This window comes from Notothenia rossii, assembly GCF_949606895.1.
Source record: "Notothenia rossii genome assembly, chromosome: 1".
NCBI lineage: Eukaryota > Metazoa > Chordata > Actinopteri > Perciformes > Nototheniidae > Notothenia > Notothenia rossii.
The window spans coordinates 78,466,759-78,478,290 of NC_136912.1; the positions used below are offsets into that span (position 1 = coordinate 78,466,759).

The window sequence follows — 11,532 nt, forward strand, 5'->3', positions numbered from 1 at the left end:
CCGGATAGTGGTGGGCGTTTCCATGGCAACGCGACCAGGAAGTTGAAGCTAAGGGGAGAGAGTAGGACGATTTCCTCCCTTTTTTGGAAATAATGCTACGTTTTCGTCTTCATGGCTTTGTCAAAAACCTCTTTGTAACATCTCCACGGTGATTTCAGGATGTCTGCGTCCATGAGAGCCAGCTCAGCGCCGGGGTCATCGAGGCAGGTGCAGCAGCTGGACAGCACAGGTGACGTTAGCGATAAACAAACAAACAAACAAACATTAGCTTAAGCTAGGAATAATTTCCTCATACTGACTTACATCACCTTACACATGCACTACGTACTAAGTATTCAACACTTTTAGTAAAGTGTCCTACTGCACTGTAAAAGTACTCACAAAAATAAAAACCCACATTTTAAACTTTACTAAGGTAAAAGTAGGATGCAAATGAGCAAAATGTAGCCTACTTTAAGTATCAAAAGTAAATGTAGGCCTATTCATGTTAAAATGTACAATCATTTCCAGGAAAAGATAAGTACCTTATAATTGGTACAGTTTAGATGTGTCAATGTTCTGAGTTACATTCTACAACTGCAGTCAACAATAGCAAACACACTTTTGCATTGATGATTCAGTTCTCACTGCGAGCTATGTGTTTATTTGTTATTGCATTCACTTTACCATCCCCTCACACCAGGGCCGTTTTTTCCTAAAGGCGGACTATGCGGGGAATAAAAAAAAAAAAAAACGTTCAGCTTGGGGGCCCCCTAGTTTTTTGTTTTTTTTATTCATCCGAAAAACAAAAAAAGTTTAATTCATACACACAAAGATGAACAAAATTAGTAGCAGCGGGAGGGCTGAAGCATAGCTTGTGGAAAGTAGCACTCCCGTGCATCATCTTAATACAGCGGCAGTATTGCGTCAAAAACGTATAGAAATGAAGGAGTACTGTCGTGGATATTTTAAACTTGTCAATACTGTAAAGATGTACAATGAGAGTAATCAATAATAAACTGGTGAAAGCAAGTCTTTCGTTGGTTCTTTATTTGAAGCGCTTCAAAGGCACATGTCTCACAGAGTACAGAGTAGTCTGCAGGAGTGCACACAGGGTATAATGTGTGAGTGTGTTTTATAGAGGACTGTTGCTGTGCAGGAAGTAAAAGAGATAAGACTTTCCTTAGAAAACTGTTATCTTACAATGCACTCATAGGGAGAGCCACATCCTCCAGGTACGAACTTGGCGGGAAGCTACCGTGTGGTACAAAAGGTCGAGTTGACCAAACAGTTTCTAAGCATAATATCATAATTTGGTTTTACCATAAAAAGTAATATAAGAAATTGCCACTACAGTACAAAGAAATAAAGAAAACAGGATAAAAAATTAAATAAAAGTTAAGGCAGAAAAACAATAAATGCATATATATATGAAAACTAGATGGTTCATTTTCTGCACATGTCAATAGCAGTTTCAACTATCTTTTTTTGTAAATTAAAATACTATGTATACTTGGCAAATTAATAATAATAATAATAATAATATATGCATAATTGCATATAAACATTGTGAACACTTATTTTCAGGTGACTTTTTTTACATTCATATGTTCACGCTGTGGTTTGGAACTGCTTTTGAATGTTATTAGGCATTTTGTTATGGAAAATGTTGTGCATAATCAGTACTGTTTTAAGCTGTACTATCTCAACACATTTTAATAGATTGAGTTTTTTTAAATATGGGAGTTGTGTGTTCATATTTACCAACACCACAGACTATTCGTAATACTTTTTTGGGGGATTTTATTATTTTTTGTAAATTTGTTGAGTAGGCTACGTGTTTCCCCATATTTCGGAGCAGTAGTAAAGGTAAGGGTGAAATAGACTGTTATAAAGAGTATCTTTTCTTCAAGAATGTTCTTAGTATGATACAAAATACCTGTTGTTTTTGACAGTTTAGTCGGTACATAATTGATATGGTGCTTCCAATTGAGTTTTTCGTCAACAAGCAGTCCTAAAAATGTACATGCACCAACTTTTTCTATCTCTGTATTGCAAATCCGTATAATGCAGTCATTTCTACTCTCAGACTTTGTATTGAATAACATGTCATTTGTTTTGGCCACATTAAAGGTGGGGTAGGTAATTTTGGAGAAACCAGCTGGAGTGCGCTAGAATTTGAAAATACAGAGCCGGAAGAAATTTGCCACTTCCTTACAGAGCCCCTCCTCCAACACACACGAACGCACACATGACCAATGAGGGCACGAGATAAGTTTTCGCACACAGATGGAAGGGTGACTGGCAGGTAGGCCATCCAGTTATTTTAGCCGGGCCGGCTCAGATGATTGGTCGGGCTTTTTACAGTATTACGGCTTCCACAGATGAATTTTCTTTATGGATTTTTTGTCAAAGCACTTAAGATATTCATTGCTATCGGGATGTTAAGAGCATTCCATGGAATATAACAAAAAGTGTATCTCGAGCCGGTTTCTCAAACTTACCTACCCCACCTTTAAGGGATAATTTATTAACTGCAAACCAGTTACATAGTATTTTTAATTCTGCATTCACAATTTTAACAAGATCGCCAAGATTATGATGGGAGCACAGAATTCAAAGTTCAGGTTCAGCCTCAATATATTTGGGGAGAATTAAAATGAGCCGTCTTTATTTGTAGACAGCCAAGCCCCCTCCTGTGTTCGCAGTGGCGTTTTTATATGTACAAAAGTGGTGGGGCACAAAAAACGTAGATGTCTATATATAAGCTTCTGCAGTGAGGTTCATGGCTGGTGAGGCACTGACTCTTCAGGTTTACAAATATTATATTTTGACCAAAATCAAAATATAATATTATTTTCAAAAGCTTTTTTTGTCTGATGCTTCGATTAATTTTAAAAAGACAGTTCAACAGAATGATACCCAAAAAATGTAATTTTATCATTTAAATATTGAATTGTTCTCTCTTAGTAAGATCCCATTTTCAATAAAATGGTGGTCTTACCTTGACTTGAAGATGAAGTCCATTTGCCTATCCTTCTGGACAAAAATCTCTATTACTTTTTTGTAAAAGTCCTCCTTATCTTCTTGTAGTTTCAAAAGTCTATCATGAATCTAATCGATAGATTTATGATTAGAAAATTATAAAAGTAGGGTAGACATGTGGATATTATCCGGCTGAACAAAACGTGCATCTATCTAAAAGCTACGTTTCCCACAGATCTTATTTCCAGCTATTTTCTAAAATCCTATGGAGAAATCTCATTGCTTTTTTGTGGAGGGAACCCATGCGCAGCTTACTTCCGGGTTTTAGGACGCGTCTCTCCTCTTCACACACCACACTTTTCGCGGTACATGTACTTACAGCCAATCAGCTCTGAATGATGTGAGATGACGTATGGTGGGGATGGCAGCTCACTGCCCCTATGGTCATTATTTTTTTGCCACACACATTAAATAGGACAATACTCTGAGCATGCGCAGTGTAGTTTTTATAGTCACCGTTCATTTAGACAGGGAGAGGGAGGGGCATGATCGGGTTTTGTCCCACATAGCTCTAAACAGCTCAATAGGCACACACTGTAGACACTAATTAGACGAACACAGACTAAAACAGCAATGAGACGAATCAGATGATTAAACATGATCTTAAAATATATATTATATATTTTGTTATTTATTTTTTGCATTTTTTTGTAATCATTATTTGTAATACTTTCTGCTGACACTAGGTGGGGCTGTGCCCCACCTGCCCCTAATGACCAGTCGCCACTGTGTGTTCGGTGAAGCATTAAATGCTTACAAATCCAATGTAGGATATAAACACGACTAAACTGCAATGATAGCAAAGCTGTGGCTTGGGCTTTTGGGGTAATAAAGTCCAAATCATCGTTGGGCTGACAGCATTTATTAACATAGAGGAATCTTAATGTTGACCTTTTTAATATCATTTTTTGTAATTTTCAATTGCTTGGTTTTCGTGAAATTAGCCTGTTTTCCTATTAAAGTGTAACAGATTGATGCATCTCCACAGATCATCTTAAAGGCTTCGGAATCCCCCCCATTGTAGTTAAAAAAACGGTCAAAACTAGAGCCCCCAAACAGCATCTTGCATAGGGCCCCCAAAAAGCTAGAAACGGCCCTGCCTCACACCAAGGTCAGACTCTAGGTTATTCACCTACTGGTTTTTCTGAGTTGCTGTGAACTGAATTTTCAACTCCCAGCAGAGAGAAGGAAGACACAACCACCTCCCGTTGACAACCACATCATCCCAGATGAGCTGCTGGTCAGCCTCACCTCCACGGTCTGCAGCAGGAGTACACCGCACAATCGCCACTGCAAGGTATTCAACCCTGATTTATATCTAAGAGGGAGTTTTTTAGTCTGGCAGTTCACATCTAAGATGACCTTGTATACAGGGCTGTGGAATCAGACGACCAGATGCAGTCTGGCATCACCCGCTGGGACGCAAGAAATACAAATTCTTTCTGGAACAGCCAACATCACTCACTGGAGCCGGCAGGTCAGCTACACGAAACCACACATATTAACTAACCACGCTTACAAACCACAAACATTACGTTGGTTGTTGCAACTATAAAGTCCCCCCAAATATCTAATTTAAAATAAATGTCTGTGGTGTTTCGTCATCTAGTAAAAGCATGTTAAGTGTTAACTGTTTAGGTATTAATGAAAGCAACATATTTATGTATATTTAGTCTCGAGACTAACTCAGGACAGTGATAATACAAACGTAGCTTGGCTTTACATAACTGGACATAGCAAAGTCAAGTTAATGTTATGTTATGTCTGAAGTTATTTATTTTAAATGAGGTAAATAAGTGATCTATATAGAATCATGGCAATAGTAGGTTTCTCAAAAAGTCTCACATTTGGCCTGTTGGTAATTTTGATTTTTGATTGTATTCATACAGGGATATTTCCTTCCTGTGTGATGCTATGGTAGCCCATAGGAAGACAACACCCCTGCCACCCCTGACAGAGAGGAGTGCCAATGGAGACACACAGGTCAGTTACCTCAGCTGACCTACAGTATTTCTACTTTCTGTCATTTTTACACTTTTTGAAAAACAAAAAGAAGGACCTGAGAATGTGACTTAATTTCTCTTTTCAATTTATCATCCCTAGTATAACATATATAGATTAATATAGTTTTACACAATTACAAGCAGTGCTATACAACATAGCAAAATCAACCAGAAGTGATAAATAGACAAAAAAAGACCAAATTGTTACTCTGTTGTGGCGATCCAGCACAACACAACAGGAAAGAATGAAACAGAGAAGAATCAATAAAACACAAACACAGATATAGCTGATCAGTAATTATTATTTAGTTGTTGCAAAAAACCAACAATAATGGGAAGTACATCACCTGCTGCCACAGCAGCCAATCTCGGAAATGCCCCCCAATAGTAGCAACAATCATACAGCATACTATATAGCCACTGTAATGAGCACAAATACATTCTCCCTAAGCATGTTTAACGCACACACATTTTATCATGCAGCCTACCACACAAATGTCACATGTTTATCTCTCTGAAAGCTATACTTGTATATGTTTAAACGTCATTGTCTCATGACATCCATTGGATTAGTTAACTAACAAAGGTTAACTGTTTTTATAACCTGATGTCAGCTCACTTAAAACAAATACATCTGTTGATAATTCAGAATGACCATTGCCTCTCTAACTGTGTGTGACCCAACTCAGTAACACACATCATATTGAATACCATGTGATCTTTAATAAATATCAGAAATACTCTGTATTAAATGTTCCGCTATAACAACTCCATTCAGATACCATGCAGATTCAAATTACATCATGTCCATACTGTGAGATAAGTGTAACAGTAGTTTAGATTTTAGTTTGAAAGTTTAGAGAGAACTTTAAACATTTTCCATATTATGCAGCAGAATATCTCAAATTCTCTGATTTACAATAATAGTACTGATTTTAAATTCACAATTATTACAATTCATTTATACACTTGTGGAATATGTACTCAGTATACAGTTTTAGGTTATAATAATGGTCACTCTGTGCCTTTCAGAATTACAGTGTCTCAGAAAGTGTGATCCCAGAAGAATATCACATTGTGAAAAACAAAGGGCTTCGGAGCCTGGAGTTCTTTGAGGAGTGAGTCTCCTTTACGATGTCCATCCACTTCATTCATGTTCATTGTAAAATCCTCTTGTTATTATATTAATTAATATTTTCTTTCATCTCATCTTTACTTCTCTTTCTCAGTGCGTTCACAGTACAGCTGCAGGATGATGAGCAGAAGCTGCGGGTCTTCCCTTCGCTGTGAGTTCCCTTTACAGATTAGCTTTAGTGAAGTAGTAATCACCACGCAATTTGAGGAGAAAGTTATGGTACAGCTTAATAGTAGGTAAGTTATAGTACTGCTTACCTTTAAGTAGGAATAGTGCTGGCAAAAAACAAGATATGTGTGTGTGTGTTGGGTGTATCCAGGAGGCCCAGCGGCAGACTGGAAGTGGTCCAGCTGACGCGGATGATGGATGACATGCTGGAGAAGGCAGGAGTGGATCAGCAGAGTGAGGAGCTGACAGAGCTCTCACAGGTAGGCAGACGGACAAGCAGAAAGTACACAGGCTGCTGACACTAGTTCTGTGCATTTATGTTGTTGTGTTTTCATTTTGTTAAACGTTTATATGGAAAATGAATGTACTGGAATACATATTGGAAAAAGTGCAATGACATGTCTGCAGATGGAGGGTTTGCTGGAGCTGGTGCAGGTTGAGCAGAACATCTACAACATTGTTTTCCATGAACTGATAAGGCAGGTCAGCGTGGGCTGTGCTGAGAGAGGACAGCTGCTAGCAAAACTCAGGTAAGCATCCTATTAATAAAGATGAATAAATGGTAACTATATGAGCCTTAAAATCATACTATAGAAATATGGATGTAAATAAGGAATCAAAAGATGAAACACAAATCTGCAAATGTATTATCCCCATGTTATCACAACTCAAAACGTATTTTGAGAAATGTCACATTTTCAGAAAATATTTTCTATGACCCTAGGAAGCCTTTATCCCTGCAGCTCTTTGGTTTTTGTGTCCAGACAGCGCTACCAGACGCTGCTCCAGCGAATCCCCAGTCGTCTGAAGGCTCTGCACACTGAAGCCGTGGCACAGCGGGCTCTGGACCGCCGGCTCACTGAAGAAATCCACCGCATCAAGAGATCCATCGAGCAGCTCAACGCGTACGTAGGCCTGCAGGGCCATGATGATTTAAATAACTCTGTGCTAGGAACATAGTGATTATTTTAGAAAATAAATAATCAAATGAAAATAATAGCACTGAAAACTATTTGTAAAAATAAGATATGTTTTATGGATGTGCAATTTCTTCACAGCGAACTGTCTAGAATCAGAGACCATGATGACTCCGTTTCCCAGAAGGCAGAGTGTGCTCACCAACAGCTGGCTGGAGCGCTTGAGCAGACTAATATCAACTCAGAGTTAGTCCCACTGAACTAGTGTTCATTTTCCTCACGTTGATGCATTCCAAAATTCTGCTTATTTTTCTAATAAGATATGTGATTATATTCACGCAACAGTCATTTGTGCGTTGTTAAAAAAAATGCAAAGCACTACAGTAAATAGAAATACAACAGAAGCATTATTCAATACTCATACATGTCTTAGATACCAGACGCTTTAAATGGTCCATGTGCCCTTCTCAGTGTGGTCCAGGGTTACCATGAGCTGTACGACCTGCAGAGGGGTCGCCAGGAGGCTCAGCTGCTCCAGATGACGGAGGAGAGGGACTGCTGGAGCCAGATCACATTCTGCCTGGCCCTCAAGGTGTGTGAGCCATGATCTAGTTTTTATTTTAATTGGACTCATGTACTTTTATGCTGATTAGAAAAAGTGAACTGACTTTGTTTGCAGAATCACAAGCAATATAATCATTATTGGACTCTCATTTTATATTCACATATATATAACATATGCTGCTCACTACAATGTATGGATTGTCAGGATTCATTTGTTCTGTGCTCTGCAGGTGATCAGTGTGAAGAAGCTGCAGCTGATCAGTCGGCTGCATATCATGGAGCAGAGCTGGTTTAAGACGGCAGAGCACTGCAGCCTCAACATTGCTTTGAAGGTAACAATGCACTTCCTATTTCTTAACACATGGTATATGGCTCATGGCAAAAACACCTAGTGGCCCTGATGACTCTTCAGAAATATCCCTGGTGTTTCAATTACACTCTGATTATATTGGTGACCATCCCTCTGTAGGACACAGAGGACATGAATGCCATCATGAAGCTCAGTGACTACTGGAAAGAGCAACTCACTGTGTTTATGTCCCAGCTGAAGAAAACTGAGCATGCTCAGTGTGAACAGATCAGTGCCATCCAGCAAGGCATTGCTAAGTGTCTGGACTTCTGCGCCACAAAGAACAAGTGAGGACAAGCAGAGATCATACCCCACCTGTTAAGAAATAAGGATTTTCCGGAAAACATTTATTATTATTGTTGTTTTATCAGCAAAGCCACTGACAGCAATTATTGGAGGAGGAGATTGATATGCATTCTAATTTATTATTTTTTTCTCTTTCAAGGTTCCCTGACCTGCAATATGAAAAAGCTTCATTGGAAAAGATTCATGCTGATGTGAAGCAGTGGGCAATTGTAAATTCACACTTACTTCCTCTGTCTGACATTTTTTATCATGTTCATTGATTTTAACTGATGTGTCTGAACAATTGGCTTGGTATTCAAATAGTCTTTAGACCAGGAAAAGGTAGTGTATGTTTTGTAAAGGGTAAACAGTTGGTTGCCAGTTTGGCTGTGTTGAAATTATGATCATACAGTATTACAATGTAATATATATGTATTATTTTGTTGTCGTAAAATACTCCTGTGTTTTCTGTTTCTCTGCAGCTGTTGTCTCTCCAGTGTGACTGCTACCAAGGTGAGAAGTTGCTCTGCTGCCAGCAGACACTGGGAGAGCTTGGCAGTGTGCAGGAAAGATGGCTGACTATGAGCCTTGAGCTGCTCAGAAGACACCTTTCTCCTGATGGAGAACCCAGTGAAGGCCAACAGGCCCTAAGAGAGCTTGACAGGGTCCTGTCAGAGCTCCTCAAACAGCTGGGCAGTCGAGTCAGTGGAGAGAGTGGTGAGAGCTGAGAGTTAGACACATATCTTGAAAATATTAATTGAGATAGAAACTGGATTTTTTTAGGCTAACAGACAAGTAAGTATAGACTGCTTTAGTTTTTGCTTGGCTACATTTAAAATATCTGTACTGCTGACAGCTGCATATTCAGGACCCTGGGAAGTGTCACAATGTTTGCTCTGAACAGCAATAGTCACGGATACTTTATTCCATCCGTCTCTTTTTTTGTAATGTATTAATGAGTCTTATTGCGGTATAGTCCTTTTAGAAATGGACTCAATGTTTGGAAACTGATTACAGCAACACTGTTTCAGGGATCCATGGACAGATGATGTCACTGCTCGGGTTTATGGAGTCCCGGATTTCCAAACTCGGTGTCCTGATTGGCCGGTCAGAAATGATGTCTGCCTCTGATTGGAAGAAGCTGGAAAGTTCACTGCGAAGTTGGCAGAGTTTGACCAAAAAAATATTTCAAAACGTCCTCAGTATGCAGACAGAGAACGAAAAGGACAAAAACGAGCCGGACATATAGTAAGTTTGGTCCAAACTATGGATTTCATTAGAGGCAGATGCATTTTTTTTTACCATTTTATAGAAAGGTTTGTTAAGCTAAATGCAATGTTTGTTAAGCTGAATGCAATGTAATGACTATCATAAAATTATAGTTTGTTCTTTAGCACAGGAAACTTGGTATTCTGTAAACATTTTTGAATCAAATGTCTTTAAACAAAACAGCAACAAATGTGTGCAAATCTTATTTGCTCATATACTGGTCTGACAACACCCTAACAATATCATGAGTTCCTCAGACAATCTTAACACATAACTTTTGTTGCTTGGGATACAATGGATTGGAATTTCAAAGAGCAGATAGAAAGAAATTCATGTGTGTGTGTGTGTGTGTGTGTGTGTGTGTGTGTGTGTGTGTGTGTGTGTGTGTGTGTGTGTGTGTGTGTGTGTGTGTGTGTGTGTGTGTGTGTGTGTGTGTGTGTGTGTGTGTGTGTGTGTGTGTGTGTGTGTGTGTGTGTGTGTGTGTGTGTGTGTGTGTGTGTGTGTGTGTGTGTGTGTGTGTGTGTGTGTGTGTGTCTGTGTCTGTGTCTGTGTCTGTGTCTGTGTCCGTGTCCTATGTTTGTTTGTTTCAAACAGTACAGAGACAGACAATGTTTCAGACAAAGTAAAGGAGTTCATAATGAGCGTGTCCAACTTCGCTGATGCTGAGAACCACAGAATCAGTGAAGAGGTCAGTATAAACCACATTTTGTCAACACTATTAATATCATACATGCATTTCCATCAGCTCCATGAATATGATACTCTCATATTAAACACGCAAATATCCAAATCAACAAAAGCTTAAAATTTAGTTTCTCAGCTACTCATTTAGATGACCAAAAGTACTAGATAGACTACATTAAGAGGTATTTGATGAATGAGTTTGTTTGCTGTATGATACAAGGTGCTTCTCTTGAGTTTTAGTGTTTCCCCTCCCAACAGGTTCATTCTATTCACATGGCTCAGGCCCGCTGGATGTTGGATTTCATGCTCCTCATGGTACCTGACCACAGCGAGGACCACAGCCAAGAACAGGAACATCATTACATTACAACCATCTCACTACAGACACTGGTAGAGGATGCCAAGACGCTGGCTGAGAAACTAGACGTTTCTTCTGCATATATCAGCAGGTACAATAAGTATTAACAATAAGTGCTCAGTATTCATGTGAACTTTACCTTCTTTCACAAGTGTTAAACAGAATATTGCGTCAGAGAAGAGTTACCTAAAGGGTCAACGCTATAAAGCTATTCAAAGTATTATTAAAGTTGGATATTCTCCAGGATTTCTCATTAGGAAATCTTTTTTTTGTACTCTAGCTCCTGCAAGCTGATTCTTGAGGAACAGACTCTGCAGAACCCACATAGAGTTGACGGTGACAATGAGATGAGCGAGTGCAGAAAGCTACAGGTAAAAAAAGTAATGCTTCAGAATTAAATAAATAGCAAAGAAAAGATGGCAATATAATAACTTTGTGTTTTTATATTTCACAATTATTTACTGCCTCAGGGTGACAAATTACAGAAATCAAGGATGCAACCTTTTTTCCGTTAAAGGGGACCTATCATGCTATATTTGAATAATATCTTGTAGGGCCATACCTATATAAGGTATATTTATACGTTTTATTTTTCAAAATACCAAACAGATCATGCATTTTAGCCATGCCTCATTTTGCCTCACTCCAGCTCTGTCTTTGCATGAGCTGGAGCTCATGCCCCCCCCCCCCCCCCCCCTGCAAAGGAGGGGGCGAGGCACAAGCGTCATGTTACTATGCTGTTGCCATGCTGTTGCTATGCTGTTGCCATGCCACAG

General features: G+C 39.0%; 1 protein-coding gene across 1 annotated transcript in view; it reads left to right on the plus strand.

Moving 5' to 3' along the window:
• Positions 1-35: 35 nt before the first annotated feature.
• Positions 36-11,532, plus strand: part of axdnd1 (axonemal dynein light chain domain containing 1) — a gene marked incomplete at its 3' end in the record, with an annotated part of 18,605 nt that continues 7,108 nt past the window's right edge. The window contains 19 exon segments of the mRNA XM_079650587.1: positions 36-229; positions 4,203-4,321; positions 4,398-4,501; positions 4,914-5,007; positions 6,060-6,145; positions 6,257-6,313; positions 6,482-6,590; positions 6,739-6,860; positions 7,095-7,235; positions 7,389-7,493; positions 7,719-7,839; positions 8,042-8,143; positions 8,281-8,447; positions 8,606-8,675; positions 8,928-9,162; positions 9,477-9,693; positions 10,309-10,402; positions 10,657-10,847; positions 11,037-11,127. Coding sequence (XP_079506713.1) covers positions 160-229; positions 4,203-4,321; positions 4,398-4,501; positions 4,914-5,007; positions 6,060-6,145; positions 6,257-6,313; positions 6,482-6,590; positions 6,739-6,860; positions 7,095-7,235; positions 7,389-7,493; positions 7,719-7,839; positions 8,042-8,143; positions 8,281-8,447; positions 8,606-8,675; positions 8,928-9,162; positions 9,477-9,693; positions 10,309-10,402; positions 10,657-10,847; positions 11,037-11,127 — 2,295 coding nt within the window. The 5' untranslated portion in view covers positions 36-159.